Source organism: Mustelus asterias, chromosome 12 (assembly GCF_964213995.1).
Source record: "Mustelus asterias chromosome 12, sMusAst1.hap1.1, whole genome shotgun sequence".
NCBI classification, from domain to species: Eukaryota; Metazoa; Chordata; class Chondrichthyes; order Carcharhiniformes; family Triakidae; genus Mustelus; species Mustelus asterias.
In genome coordinates this window covers 9,447,653-9,464,213 of record NC_135812.1, presented here as the reverse complement: position 1 = coordinate 9,464,213, position 16,561 = coordinate 9,447,653, and the positions used below count along the sequence as shown (strand labels likewise).

Genomic DNA, 16,561 nt, shown 5'->3' with positions numbered 1-16,561 from the left:
ATTGCAGTGTTAACGTAAGCCTTACTTGTGACTAATAAATAAACTCTGCTCCTTTTCCACAAATTTCTGTTCAGTTTCTCCTTAAATACGTCTTTGCAATTCACTTCAACCACTCTCTGTGGCAATGAGTTCGACATTCACACCACTACTTGGGTTTCTCCCAAATTCCCGATTGGAGTTCTGGGTGACTATGCCCTCTAGATATGTTCATCCCCAGACGAGGAACCATTCTCTTTGTATCCAATCTGTTAAAACTTTTCATAATTTTAAGGACTCTAGATCATTTCATTTTTCAAGAGAGAAAGAAACATAGCTTGTCAGACCTTTCCTGATACGTATCATCGTATCATAGAATCCCTACAGTGCAAAAAAGGCTATTCGGCCCATCGGGCCCGCACCAACCCACCAAAAGATAACCCTATCTCGGCCCAATCCCCTGCTCTAACCCCATGCAGTGCACATGGTTAATCCACCTAATTGCACACTTTTGGACACCAAGGAATAATTTAGCATGGCCGATTCACCTAATCTACACATCCTGGGACACTTAAAGGCAATTTAGCACGGCCAATCCACCTAATCTACACATCCTGGGACACTTAAAGGCAATTTAGCACAGCCAATCCACCTAGTCTACACATCCTGGGACACTAAGGGGCAATTTAGCACAGCCAAACCATCTAACCTGCACACCTTTGGACTGTGGGAGGAAACCCACGCAGACACGGGGAGAATGTACAAACTCCACACTGACAATGACCCGAGGCCGGAATTGAACCCAAGTCCCTGGCATGTGAGGCAGCAGTGCTAACCACTGTGCCACTATGCCACCCCACATGAAAACCCTCACATCCCTGGTATCACCCTTGTAAATATTCTCAGCACCTTCTCTATCAGACTCTGATCCATTTAAGAATGGATGCAGGAGTTTGAAAGTTATGCATCCTTGGATGTGGAAACGTTGAGGTTTTTTTTCAACGCACAAATTTGACACATTTACATTTAGGTTCCAGAATCTTCAGCCTTACCATGTATAAGATGGTTAGAATCTGATAAATGATGCACTGTGTTCCGAGTTCAACTTCACTAATTATTCCTATGAATGAGAATGTAGTGATTAATCTTGAGAGCGATGCAAGCTATATTTAGAAGGAATTAACATTTCAACAGCAGCCTGGAGTCACAGGTGGACAGAGTGGTGAAGAAGGCATTCGGCATGCTTGGTTTCATCGGTCAGAACATTGAATACAGGAGTTGGAATTTCTTGTTGAAGTTGTACAAGACTTTGGTAAGGCCACACTTGGAATACTGTGTACAGTTCTGGTCACCCTAGTATAGAAAGGGTATTATTAAACTAGAAAGAGTGCAGAAAAGATTTACTAGGATGCTACTGGGACTTGATGGATTGAGTTATAAGCAGAGGCTGGATAGACTGGGACTTTTTTCTCTGGAGCGTAGGAGGCTGAGGGGTGACCTTATAGAGGTCTATAAAATAATGAGGGGCACAGATCAGCTCGATAGTCAATATATTTTCCGAAAGGTAGGGGAGTCTAAAACTGGAGGGCATAGGTTTAAGGTGAGAGGGGAGAGATACAAAAGTGTCCAGAGGGGCAATTTTTTCACACAGAGGGTGGTGAGTGTCTGGAACAAGCTGCCAGAGGTAGTAGTAGAGGCGGGTACAATTTTGTCTTTTAAAAAGCATTTAGATAATTACATGGGTACAATGGGTATAGAGAGATATGGGCCAAATGCGGGCAATTGGGATTAGCTTAGGGGTTTTTAAAAAAAGGGCGGCATGGACAAGTTGGGCCGAAGGGCCTGTTTCCATGCTGTAAACCTCGATGACTCGATGACTCTATGACTGCTTTCCTGTCCTTTGTCAATCGGGGCTCCAACTGTGAGAGAGTGGGTGAGGCATCTGCTCACAGGTCTCCTATTGCTCCGCAGAGTCGATAACGAAGGCTGAGTAACCTGAGATATGGAGCACCCTTCAGATTCTTCCCTCATCTCAATCCTGAAGACCCATGCTTCCCCTGTAGTTAGTGTCAACATCCAACAGGCTGTACAAGCTCAGACACACAGCAGAACAGAGGTCGTGCCCCATCGCTATGTGGCTGCTGGAATGTTCATCATTTATTGTGTACAATTCTGGTCACCACGCTACCAGCAGGATGTGGATCCTTTGGAAGGGGCACAGAAGAGGTTTACCAGGATGTTGCCTGGTCTGGAGGGTATTAGCTATGAGGAGAGGTTGGGTAAACTCGGTTTGTTCTCACTGGGACGACAGAGGTTGAGGGGGTGACCTGATAGAAGTCTACAAGATTATGAGGGGCATGGACAGAGTGGATAGTCAGATGCCCTTTCCTAGGGTAGAAAAGTCAAGTACTCGGGGACATAGGTTTAAGGTGCGTGGGGAAAAGTTTAGAGGAGATGTGCGAGGCAAGTTTTTTACACAGAGGGTGGTGAATGTCTGGAACGCGCTGCCCGGGGAGGGGGTGGGAGCAGGTACAATAGCGGCATTTAAGGGGCAGCTAGATGAATACATGAATAGGATGGGAATGGAAGGATACGGACTCCGTAAGTGCCCACGGTTTTAGTTTAGGCAGGCATCATGATCGGCACAGGCTTGGAGGGCCGAAGGGCCTGTTCCTGTGCTGTACTGTTCTTTGCTCTTTGTAAATGCCGACAGTGCAGGATATTAGACAAAGGGACGTTCATTTGTTTACCTGCTAGGAAAGCTCCAATTTCGTAACTCCACCATTCAATGCAAAGCATAAGCATGCTGGAAACTGCCAGACGTACAAAGAGGCCCCATTCCTGCAGGGAGTCCATGGACCATCCTATATCACACACAAACACAGTTACTGACGCCAATGTCGGGAGTGTCTGAGGAACACACAGGAACATAAGAATTAAGAGCAGGAGTAGGCCATTCAGCCCTTCACTCCCACTCCATCATTCAACATGATCGTGGCTGATCTCACCCTGGTCTGAACTTTACTTTCCTGCCTGCTCTTCATCCCGCTCTCCATCATAAACAGATCGGGCGGGATTTTACAGAATCGCCCATCCCGAAACTGTAAAGCCCCGCCCAAGATCAACAGATCTTTCCACCCCTCACCCACTCCGTTTCCCATGGTGGGCAGGCCGGTAAAATTCCAGCCATCTATTTCTTTCTTGAATCTGTAGATTGATTCTGCCTCCACTGGGCAGCATGGTGGTTAGCACTGCTGCCTCAGAGCGCCAGGGACCAGGGTTCGATTCCCGACTTGGGTCACTGTCTGTGCAAAGTCTGCATGCTCTCCCCGTGTCTGCGTGGGTTTCTTCCACGTGCTCCGGTTTCCTCCCACAGTGTAAAAATGTGCGGGTTAGATTGATTGGCCGTGTTAAATTGCTTGTTAATGTTAGGAGGATGTCAGGGGATTAGTAAGGTGAATGTGTGGGGTTATAGGGATAGAGCCAGGATGAGATTGTGGTTGGTGCAGACTAGATGGGCCAAATGGCCTCCTTCTGCATTGTAGGTATTCTATGATTCTTTTGTACATTCTGGGGCAGTGAGTTCCACAGGTTCACAACCCTCTGAGACAAGTAGTTTCCCCTCATCCCAATTTTGAACCTTCCCCCTCTCACTTTATATCTATGGCCTCTTGTTCTAGATTGTCCCACAAGGGGGGAAACATCTGTTCAACATCCACCTTATCGATCCCCTTTAGCATTTTATATACCTCGATCAGATCCCCCCCTCATTCTTCTGAACTCCTGCGAGTACAAGCCCCAAGCCTTTCAACCACTCCTCGCACGACAGCCCTTTCATCCCTGGAATCAATCTTGTGAACCTCCTTTGAACTGCCTCCAGTGCCACCACATCCTTCCTCAAGTAAGGAGACCAAGATTGGATACAGTATTCCGGGGGGGGGAAAAAAGCAGGAGCAAAAGAACATTCTACAAATCTGCCTGATGCCATCAGGGGCAGCTGATGTCCTTCTCAGAAGGCTCCCTCCGATACTTGTGCTGGCGGTGGGGGGAACAGCCTATCCGTCCTGACTAGGCTCACCAGGACAATCTCCAGAATGGAGGGATTGTCTTATGAGCAAAGGTTGGGACTCTACTCATTGGAATGTCGAAGAATAATTGTGTGCAGTTCTGGTCACCTCACTATAAGAAGGATGTGGAAGCGCTGGAAAGAGTGCAGAGGAGATTTACCAGGATGCTGCCTGGTTTGGAGGGTAGGTCTTATGAGGAAAGGTTGAGGGAGCTAGGGCTGTTCTCTCTGGAGCGGAGGAGGCTGAGGGGAGACTTAATAGAGGTGTATAAAATGATGAAGGGGATAGATAGAGTGAACGTTCAAAGACTATTTCCTCGGGTGGATGGAGCTATTACAAGGGGGCATAACTATAGGGTTCATGGTGGGAGATATAGGAAGGATATCAGAGGTAGGTTCTTTATGCAGAGAGTGGTTGGGGTGTGGAATGGACTGCCTGCAGTGATAGTGGAGTCAGACACTTTAGGAACATTTAAGCGGTTATTGGATAGGCACATGGAGCGCACCAGGATGATAGGGAGTGGGATAGCTTGATCTTGGTTTCAGATCAAGCTCGGCACAACATCGTGGGCCGAAGGGCCTGTTCTGTGCTGTACTGTTCTATGTTCTATGTTCTAATAAGAGGTGATCTCATTGAAACATATCGGATTCTTAAGGGGCTTGACAGGGTAAATGCTGAGAGGATGTTTCCCCCTCATGGGAGAGTCTGGGACCCGGGGGCAGAGTCTCAGAATAAAGGGGCGCCAATTTAAGACTGAGATAAGGAGGAATTTCTTCTCTCAGAGGGTTGGGAGTTTTTGCCACAAAGGCTGTGCGGGGCAGGGTCACTGTGTATATTTAAGGCTGAGATTGATAGATTTTTGATCAGTGAGGGGATCAAGGATTAAGGGGAAAGGGCAGGAAAATGGACATGAGGAATATCGGTCAGGTCAGCCATGATCCTCCTGAATGGCAGGGCAGGCTCGAGGGGCTGAATGGCCTTCTCCTGTTCCTCTTTCTTACGGTCTTATGCACAGTCAATCAGTGATCCCACCCAGCAACTCAATGTGAACAGGTCAGGATCAATCAACTCATGCTCCCCTCAGCGGTCATCAGGTTTAATAACACTCGTGGAGTGGGCACTTGTGCAAGTGGTTAGCACTGCAACCTCACAGCTCCAGGGGCCCCGGTACGATTCCGGCCTCGGGTCACTTGCCTGTGCGGAGTCTGCACATTCTCCCCGCGCCTGCGCGGGTTTCCTCCGGGTGCTCCGGTTTCCTCCCACAGTCCAAAGATGTGCTGTTAGGCGGATTGGCCATGCTAAATTGCCCCTTAGTGTCAGGGGGACTAGCAGGGTAAATGTGCGGGGTTACGGGGACAGGGCTTGGGTGGGATTATTGTCGATGCAGACTCGATGGGCCGAATGGCCTCCTTCTGTACTGTAGGGATTCTATGATTCTATACCAGAGAGTTGTTGGCATACAGGGGACTGAATCTGAACAAGATCCAGAGGGGGCAAATTATTAATTAAGAGTCATCCAAACAAACAAGTTACCTTCCCAGGTGCCGACATGTAACTTTCTCCAGCGGATGTATCCAAACAGGAGAATAGCTTGACAATACTGAGAAACAACATTGGCGGCAGCCGAGCCCCTGGAAAACACCAATTCACTTATTAAAGTTCGAAATATCACAGAAAGTTGAGTTCAACCTAGAGTCATTGGGTAATACAGAACTTGAGTATTGCTGAAGACATGTTGAAGCTTTTTGTCTTTGACTCACCAGGACACTTGGCAAGAATACCAGCATAGGGGGAATACAACTATTGATACTGTACGAGAAGAGAGTGCTGATTGGTTGGCAAGTAAACTCTGATTGGTAGAGGCATTGCTGCGGGGAATGCACTAGCTGATGGTGACTGACAGTTAACTGTCAAGCATTATTTGAAATTTAAACCAGGCAGTTTGACCCTGATTTGTCAAGGCATTTTCCTGAGGAATGAATTAGTGGATGGATATCACTTATTTTGTTTAGCTGAAACAGGCACAATGTTCTTTGTGTTCCCAACGATCAATGTAGGTCGGAAATGTTAATAAATGTAGGTCGGAATTCTCTGGCTGTTCACGTCAGCTGGGATTCTCTGGTCCCGCTGCAATGAATAAAGATTGGGCTGAGCGCCAAATGTTTTTTTAATACTTTTCCAATTCAATCAAATCAAGTCCAGTTCTGAGTCTCAACAAGTTGAGACATTTCCGATCCAAGCTGACAAGACAGGGCATGCAATCCTCTACCCTGTCTTGGGCCTGATCTACATGAGCCAAGCTGATTGGAGTAGACAGAAGTTTCCTCCTCCAAGGCTTGATCTCATTTGCATCTTAGCCAAAAGGCCGAGATGCCGCTTTTAAAAATTGCTTCAAATGAAAATGAAGCTTAAATGCAACCCAATGGCCACTACCAAGCGCAGCATCCGCATAACTACACTTGATCTTAGCCAAAAGGCCGAGAAGCACCAAATACTCCATCCTCGCTTGCAGTGGCAACAGGACGTGAACAGATGGGGAATTCCAGCTGTACTTTCCAGTACACACAAATGCACTACACTGCGAGCCTGACCAACACTCCCAAACTGGTTTAAAGTTTAAAGTTTATTTATTAGTGTCACAAGTCGGCCTACATTTACACTGCAATGAAGCTACTGTGAAAATCCTCTAGTCCGCCACACTCCGGCGCCTGTTCGGGTAACACTGAGGGAGAATTTAGCACGGCCAATGCACCCTAACCAGCACGTCTTTCGGACTGTGGGAGGAAACCGGAGCACCCGGAGGAAACCCACGCAGACATGGGGAGAACATATAAAATCCACACAGACAGTGACCCAAGCTGGGAATTGAACCCAGGTCCTTGGAGCTGTGAGACAGCAGTGCTAACCACTGTTCCACCGTGCCGCCCAACGTAACTTTTAGCGCACTGAGGACTATGTAGCAAATGTCCAATCGTGGAATCACATCCAATATTGGACATTGTGGAAACGATTTTCTGGCTGCGCTCACCCCAAAACCGGAAAATTCCAACATCAACGGACCTTTGCATGGTCTGCCCCTTGCCCGCTATGGTTCCCATGATGGGCAGAATGGGAAAATTCCCCCCTGTGTTTTGCGTGTTGCTTGGGTACAGTCTGTACATTGCCCATTCGGAGGAGCGGAAGGGACATGTTGTCTGATACAATCCGCTAGCCTTTGGGATGTATGGCCTACATGTCCAGCATCACACTGGCACTGAAACTCATAGACTACACGACTCATTTATGTGATAGGCAGAATGTCTTTTTGTCCTGAGGCAACATCCTCTTGGTGATGAATACCACTCAAATTACCCCTGCACGGTGTTAGCAATGGGTTAACTGCAACCTTCCAGTTTAGATCTAATTTGTATGTTAATTGTTTAAGAGTACTCACCGGGATATATAAAGGGATTACAGGTGGCACTGGGTGCTGGGTGTGTGTATGTGGAGTTGTAAAAGAGAATAAAGGAGGTTTGTGAAGAAGCTGGACTTGCATCATCTTGCGCCCCCGTGTCTGCGTGGGTTTCCTCCGGGTGCTCTGGTTTCCTCCCACAGTCCAAAGATGTGCGGGTTAGGTGGATTGGCCATGCTAAATTGTCCCTTAGTGTCAGGAGGATTAGCAGGATAAATGCATGGGGTTATGGGGATAGGGCCTAGGTGGGATTGTGGTCGGTGCAGACTTGATGGGCCGAATGGCCTCCTTCTGCACTGTGGGAGTTTTATCTGTATTATTGGGCTATAACTGAGAGGCGTAACACATGGTAGCAGCATGAAACAGTTAGCTTCACCTGCTGGTCAAATCTGTGAGATAACTTGCCCTTCCAGGCCAGTCCGAGGTAGACTGGGTAATGTTTAGTTTTGAAAGTGACAGCCTTAGGCCCGCTCATGAGTTAATGTGAAATACAGCAAGCAATGATCCCACCGGGGTAGCCACTGCCCCGCGGGGTGCCTTTAATGCCATGTTACACTGTGTAAATATCACCTCTATTTCAGAGTAATTTCTGACCTGTGTGATTTAAAACTCAAGGTTAATTTTGAGGTCTTTCAGGAATTCTGCCCCCTTCTGTTGGTTTTATAGGAGGAATGTTGCTTAACCAAAAAAAGTGAACACTTGGCAGGATTTCCAACCCTTCATCCCTGAGTCACTATGGCACAGAACCATTGGGATGGATTCTGAAAGCTCCCATTTGTACATGGTGCTCCAGGAATCACGGGTATATCATAATAATACAATAACTTCCAATGTTCTTTACTAAATCTCTGTTGGTTCGGTTGGCAAACAATAATGACCTTGACGAGGCCCATGAGGTTGGCCTCTTGGAGAGCAGGCAGTGGTGTAGTGGTATTTTCTTTTTATTCATTCTTGGGACATGGGCGTCGCTGGCTGGCCAGCATTTATTGCCCATCCCTAGTTGCACCTTGAGAAGGTGGTGTTGAGCTGCCTTCTTGAATCGCTGCAGTCCATGTTCTGTGGGTTGACCCACAATGCCGTTAGGGAGGGAATTCCAGGATTTTGACCCAATGACTGTGAAGGAACAGCGATATATTTCCAAGTCAGGATGGTGGGTGGCTTGGAGGGGAACTTGCAGATGGTGATGTTCCCATGTATCTGCTTCCCTTGTCCTTCTAGATGGAAGTGGTCATGGGTTTGGAAGGTGCTGTCTAAGGATCTTTGGTGAATTGCTGCAGTGCATCTTGTAGATAGTACACACTGCTGCTACTGAGCGTCGGTGGTGGAGGGAGTGGATGTTTGTAGATGTGGTGCCAATCAAGAGGGCTGCTTAGTCCTGGATGGTGTCAAGCTTCTTGAGTGTTGTTGGAGCTTCTTGAGTGCTATTGTCACTGGATTATTAATCCAGAGACCCAGGGTAATGCTCTGGGGGACCCAGATTTCAATCCCACCATGCCGGATGGTGAAATTTGAAATTCAATCTAAATCTGGAATTAAGAATCTACTGATGACCATGAAACCTTTGTCAATTGTCGGAAAAACCCAACTGGTTGACTAAAATCCTTCAGGGAAGGAAATCTGCCATCCTTACCTGGCCTACATGTGATTCCAGATCCATAGCAATGTGATTGACTCTTAACTGCCACTCAGTTGGAGGGCAATTAAGGATGGACAACAAATGCTGGCCTTGCCAGCGATGCCCATGTCCCACGAAAGAATAAAAAAAGTATGAGCTCCCTGATTGAGGTAATGTTTGCTTGCCCAATCAGGGTGTCTCACCTGTGTATATATATATATATTGAGGAGTGTCAGGGCTACTGACACTCCGGATTGTGACTTTGTACCTTAATTAGAAACTTAGAAACTCTACAGCACAGAAAGAGGCCATTCAGCCCATCGAGTCTGCACCGACCACATTCCCACCCAGGCTCTACCCCTATATCCTTCTAACCTACGCATCCCGGGACACTAAGGGCAATTTTAGCATAGCCAATCAACCTAACCCACACATCGTCGGACTTCAATTAACCATGACTGCTCTTCGACTAAGGGAACTTTACATCATGGAGGATGAACGAGCAGGCCAACACATCTGGGTCAACCCACTGAAAGAATTACCCACTCCCCTACCTTTCCCTACATGTTTTTTTTAACATTTATCTTTAAAAGGCATTAGGCATTCTGCTTTCACTGTTGTTTCTTGTAGGGTAGTCCATGTTGTCCATGTCCCTCTGTTTGAAATAATCCACTTTTGATTATGATTTTACATGCACACTTTCAACTTCATGGTGGCACAGTGGTGGTGCAGACAGATATGATAGGGATGTTTAAGGGGCTTTTAGATAAGCACATGAATATGCAAGGGCAACTGGGACTAGCTTAGGGGTTTAAAAAAAGGGGCGGCATGGACAGGTTGGGCCAAAGGGTCTGTTTCCATGCTGTAAACCTCTATTACTCTATGACCATAAGACATAGGAGCAGAATTAGGCCACTCGGCCCATCGAGTCTGATCTGCCATTCAATCATGGCTGATATTTTTCTCATCCTCATTCTCCTGCCTTTTCCCCATAACCCTTGATTCACTTATTAATCAAGAACCTATCTATCTCTGCCTTAAAGACACTCAATGACCCGGCCTCCACAGCCTTCTGCGGCAAAGAGTTCCACAGATTCACCACCCTCTGGCTGAAGAAATTCCCCCTCATCTCTGACTACAATCCCCTGCAAGCCCCATCCCCGTCACTCTACGTATTTACCTCAGCTAATCCCCCTGACACTAAGGGGCAATTTAGCATGGCCAATGCACCTAACCTGCACATTTTTGGATTGTGGGAGGAAACTAGAGCACCCGGAGGAAACCCATGCAAACATGGGGAGAATCCACAAACTCTACTCAGACAGTGACCCAAGCCAGGAATCGAACCCGGGTCCCTGGTGCTGTGAGGCAGCAGTGCGAACCACTGTGCCACCGAGTCACCCCAAATCCTCTTTATATTCCAAACCAGACTCTTGTTTTACTGCTCTGTGAAGCTCAGTGATTATGGCACCAAATTCTATAATATTATCACTCTTCTCCCTCCCAGTTTTCAAGCAAGCAAAGTGAAAAGCAAAGTATAAACGGCAAGATAGAAAGTTCATAAATCAGATGTTTACACTCCCATATTTCAGCTGAAAGTAAAATAAAGTATTTTGCTACTTACTGCACTCCCAGAGTGAGTACATTCAACAACAAGAAGTTCACTACAGCATTGAAAATGTTGGCTATGAAACCAGTGAGAATCTGTGGCATGGTGATCCCCTAGAATGACAGCAAAATAACACAGAGTGGGTTATTCATTAGAATCTTGAATCCCTACAGTGCAGAAGGAGGCCATTCGGCCCATCGAGTCTGCACCAACCACAATCCCACCCAGGCCCTATTCCCGTAACCCCACATATTTATCCTGATAATCCCTCTGGCACTAGGGTTGATTTAGCATGACCAGTCAATCTAACCCGCACAGTGGTTAGCACTGCTGCCTCACAGCGCCAGGGACTCAGGTTCGATTCCCGGCTTGGATCACTGTCTGAGTGGAGTTTGCGCATTCTCCCCGTGTCTGCGTGGGTTTCCTCCGGATGCTCCGATTTCCTCCCACAATCCAAAGATATACGGGTTAGGTGGATTGGCCATGCTAAATTGTCCCTTAATGTCAGGGGGCTAGCTAGGGGAAGTGCATGGGGTTATGGGGATAGGGCCTGGGTGGGATTGTGGTCGGTGTGAACTCGATGGGCTGAATGGCCTCCTTCTGCTCTGTAGGGATTCTATGATTCTATGATTCTATCTTTGGACTGTGGGAGGAAACCGGAGCACCCGGAGGAAACCCACGCAGACACGAGGAGAATGTGCAAACTCCACACAGACAGTGACCTGAGGCCGGAATCGAACCCGGGTCCCTGGCGCTATGGGGCAGCAGTGCTAACCATTGTGCCACTGTACCGCCATTGTGTTGCCAATTGAAAAGTAACTTGGATGTGGCATGGTGCTGCCATAGACATGGGCCGAGACTTTCCAATCTCCCCTGTGGTGAGCTTTCCAGCGGTGGAGAAGGCTCAACATTGGCCGCCAGCGGGACCTTCCAGTCCCGTCATGGTCTATGGCAGTTTACGTGGCTCGCCAACCCTGCCCCGCCACCGGGAAACCCACCACTGTGGGCGTTGGGGGGGAGGGGGGGTTGTCTTTGTTTGTATGCAAGTATAACTGAGAATTGGGTCCATGTGCTACATGAGCTCAGATTCCTTGGATCTTCTTTATATTCCAAACCAGACTCTTGTTTTACTGGCTGTGGGAGGACTGGAAGATCGCAGGACTTCAGCAGAAAAAACGTGAAGTATTTGGAAAGGGTACAGAAGAGATTTAGAACAAAGAACAAAGAACAGTACAGCACAGGAACAGGCCCTTCGGCCCTCCAAGTCTGTGCCGATCATGATGTCTGCCTAAACTAAAACCATGTGCACTTACGGACTCCGTATCCTTCCATTCCCATCTTATTCGTTCACTATCGTACCTGCTCCCACCACCTCCCTGGTAAGCGCATTTAATAGCATCATTCCAGGGATGAAGCCTGTACGTCAATGGATGGAGAAACTGGGCTTGTTCTGCTTAGAGTAAAGAATAAGAATTGGGCGTCACAGTGGCACCGTGGTTAGCATTGCTGCCTCACAGCACCAGGGACCTGGGTTCAATTCTGGCCTGTCTGTGTGGAGTTTGCACATTCTCCCCGTGTCTGCGTGGGTTTCCTCCGGGTGCTCCGGTTTCCTCCCACAGTCCAAAGATGTGCATGTTAGGTTGATTGGCCAGACTAAATTGCCCCTTAGTGTCAGGGGGATTTAGCGGGGTAAATATGTGGGGTTACGGGGATAGAGCCTGGGTGGGATTGTGGTCGGTGCAGACCCGATGGGCCAAATGGCCTTCTTCTGCACTGAAGGGATTCTATGATTCTATGAGGTTTGATGGAGGTGTTCAAAATCATGAAGGGTTGAAACAAAATAAATCAGGAGAAACGTTTTCCAGTGGTTAGAGAGTTGACAACCAGAAGGAACTGACTTTCTTATGCAAAGTTAGCATTTGGGATTCATTGTGGCTAACTGTAGTCTTCAAGAGAGAATTGGATAGATGGTTCAAGGAGAAAAGATTGCAAAGATATCTAGAAAGGGTCGATGAATCACAGGAAACTCATGGCAATAGTCAACTGATGATGATGGAATTGGCCATTGTAAGAATCAAATTAAACAAAATAAAACTTGAAGATTTTGGCATATCGGTTCAACATTAACTAAAACTGATTTTGGAAAATGTAAGAATTAGTATTCAGTCACTGTACCTGATTTTGAAGATACCTGATCTCTAAATTATAAAGGAATACCGCCTGATAACAAACAGAGAAAAAAAGTTAGAAGAGGAAAGATTAACTTATATTTACTTAGCACCTGACACAAACTCAGGACGTTCCAAAGCACATCACAGCCAATAAAATATTTTCCTAGTCACTGTTGTAATCATAGATAGTTTCATAGAATCCCTATGGTGCAAAGGGAGGCCATTCAGCCCTTTCAGTCTGCACTGACCACACAGACCCACCCAGGTCTTATTCCCATAACCCCACATATTTACCCTGCTAATCCCCTGACACTGGGGTCACTTTAGCACGGCCAATCAACCTAACCCACACATCGTTGGACTGTGGGAGGAAACCGGAGCTCCCGGAGGAAACCCATACAGACACGGGGAGAATGTGCAAACTCCACACAGACCCGAGGCTGGAATTCAACCGGGGTCCCTGGCAACAGTGCTAACCATTGTGCCACCATGTCATCCCTTTAGGAAACACTGCAGCCAATTTACACACAGAAAAGTTCCACAAATAGCAACATGATAATGAACAGATAATCTGTTGTAGCGATGTTGGTTGAGAGAAAATGTTGGCCAGCACACCCAGGATAACCCTCCGCCTCTTCTTCAGAGTAGTAGAGTCATAGAGTCATATAGTACAGAAAAGGCCCTTCAGCCCATTGAGTCTGCACTGACAATAAAGTTTATTTATTAGTGTCACAAGTAGGCTTACATTAACACTGCAATGAAGTTACTGTGAAAATCCCCGAGTCGTCACACTCTGGCGCCTGTTCGGGTACACTGAGGGAGAATTTAGCATGGCCAATTCACCAAACCAGCACGTCTTTCAGACTGTGGGAGGAAACCGGAGCACCTGGAGGAAACCCATGCAGACACGGGGAGAATGTGCAGACTCCACACAGACAGTGACCCAAGCCGGGAATCAAACCCGGGTCTCTGGTGCTGTGAGGCAGCAGTGCTAACCATTGTGCCACCGTGCCACCTGATGGTCTCATAACCAAATAAAATTGCCAACACGACTGTCTAGACCAGAGCTCAGAAACCTTCAGCTTGGGACTAGTGTGTGGCTCTTAATGTCTCATTTGGACTTCCCAACCTTCCCCAGATCTTCTACAGATGCACCATAGAAAGCATTCTTTCTGGTTGTATCACAGCTTGGTATGGCTTCTGCTCTGCCCAAGACCACGAGGAACTACAAAAGGCCGTGAGTGTAGCCCAATCCATCACGCAAACCAGCCTCCCATCCATTGACTCTGTCTACACTTCCCGCTGCCTCGGCAAAGCAGCCAGCATAATTAAGGACCCCACGCACCCCGGACATTCTCTCTTCCACCTTCTTCCGTCGGGGAAAAGATACAAAAGTCTGAGGTCACATACCAACCGACTCAAGAACAGCTTCTTCCCTGCTGCCATCAGACTTTTGAATGGACCTACCTCGCAGTAAGTTGATCTTTCTCTACACCCTAGCTATGACTGTAACACTACATTCTGCACTCTCTCCTTTCCTTCTCTATAGTATGTTTTGTCTGTATAGCGCACACACTTTTCACTGTATACCAATACATATGACAATAATAAATCAAATCAAATCAGAATCATAGAATAATAATGATTCAGAATCAGACCCTAAGATTGTATGATTTTATTCTATGTGACAATAATAAATCAAATCAAATCAAATCAGAATCATAGAATCATAATGATTCAGAATCAAAGAACAAAGAACAAAGAACAGTACAGCACAGGAAACAGGCCCTTCGGCCCTCCAAGCCTGTGCCGCTCCTTGGTCCAACTAGACCAATCGTTTGTATCCCTCCATTCCCAGGCTGCTCATGTGACTATCCAGGTAAGTCTTAAACGATGTCAGCGTGCCTGCCTCCACCACCCTACTTGGCAGCGCATTCCAGGCCCCCACCACCCTCTGTGTAAAAAACGTCCCTCTGATGTCTGAGTTATACTTCGCCCCTCTCAGCTTGAGCCCGTGACCCCTCGTGATCGTCACCTCCGACCTGGGAAAAAGCTTCCCACTGTTCACCCTATCTATACCCTTCATAATCTTGTACAATCAGAATCACAATCTAAGATTCTATGATTTTATTCTATGTGACAATAATAAATCAAATCAAATCAAATGAGAATCGAAGAATCATAATGATTCAGAATCAGAATCACAATCTAAGATTCTATGATTTTATTCTATGTGACAATATTAAATCAAATCAAATCAAATCAGAATCATAGAATCATAATGATTCAGAATCAGAATCACAATCTAAGATTCTATGATTTTATTCTATGTGACAATATTAAATCAAATCAAATCAAATCAGAATCATAGAATCATAATGATTCAGAATCAGAATCACAATCTAAGATTCTATGATTTTATTCTATGTGACAATAATAAATCAAATCAAATCAAATCAGAATCATAGAATCATAATGATTCAGAATCAGAATCACAATCTAAGATTCTATGATTTTATTCTATGTGACAATATTAAATCAAATCAAATCAAATCAGAATCATAGAATCATAATGATTCAGAATCAGAATCACAATCTAAGATTCTATGATTTTATTCTATGTGACAATAATAAATCAAATCAAATCAAATGAGAATCGAAGAATCATAATGATTCAGAATCAGAATCTAAGATTCTATGATTTTATTCTATGTGACAATAATAAATCAAATCAAATCAGAATCATAGAATCATAATGATTCAGAATCAGAATCACAATCTAAGATTCTATGATTTTATTCTATGTGACAATATTAAATCAAATCAAATCAAATCAGAATCATAGAATCATAATGATTCAGAATCAGAATCACAATCTAAGATTCTATGATTTTATTCTATGTGACAATAATAAATCAAATCAAATCAAATGAGAATCGAAGAATCATAATGATTCAGAATCAGAATCTAAGATTCTATGATTTTATTCTATGTGACAATAATAAATCAAATCAAATCAAATCAGAATCATAGAATCATAATGATTCAGAATCAGAATCACAATCTAAGATTCTATGATTTTATTCTATGTGACAATATTAAATCAAATCAAATCAGAACAATCACATGATCATGAAAAATGCCAGAAATCAAGCCATGAAGAGCAAGAACCATGTTTTTATTGTGGGGAGAGAAGGTTAATCTTTCTGCGACAATTAAATGGTTTCAAATGATTATTTTAACAAAATAAAAATCATTGTGCTCTGGGTGAAGCTGTTTGTGCACTGGTTATAGACAAAAGTCGGGTTTTCCGCTCCTGTTCTTCGGGGGCAGATTTGGTGACAGGAGTGCCAAATCTCGTGAGAGACCCAGGTGGCATTTCACATTGGCAGGAAGCCTCATTGTGATTACCCTGGGCCCCCTGCCAGTGCCGTAGTGGGAAACCTGATATTCATTGTTGGGGACCCCATTATAATAAACGTGCATGTCATAATCAGACCTCTACCCCCTGCTTATCCCCCCGCCACCCACCCAACCATTCACATTCAGGTATTACAACTGGTCTCCCAGGGCATGCACCTGGTGGGCACATGCGCCGCAAGAACTCAGGTGAGTGTGTCGCTCAGTGGGGGAAAGGGGTCATGGCCGGTCAGTACCTGGGCACTGCCTGGG

The 16,561-nt window shown here is 45.8% G+C and overlaps 1 protein-coding gene across 1 annotated transcript in view; it reads right to left on the bottom strand.

Annotated features, from left to right (window-relative positions):
* The window catches only part of LOC144501865 (multidrug and toxin extrusion protein 1-like), a 49,132-nt gene that overhangs the window by 18,892 nt on the left and 13,679 nt on the right, over nt 1-16,561 (bottom strand). The window contains exons 6-10 of the mRNA XM_078225910.1: nt 12,894-12,938; nt 10,734-10,831; nt 5,577-5,674; nt 2,727-2,840; nt 1,029-1,096 (exon numbers count right to left, since the gene is read on the bottom strand). Coding sequence (XP_078082036.1) covers nt 1,029-1,096; nt 2,727-2,840; nt 5,577-5,674; nt 10,734-10,831; nt 12,894-12,938 — 423 coding nt within the window. The remainder of the gene's footprint in view (nt 1-1,028; nt 1,097-2,726; nt 2,841-5,576; nt 5,675-10,733; nt 10,832-12,893; nt 12,939-16,561) is intronic.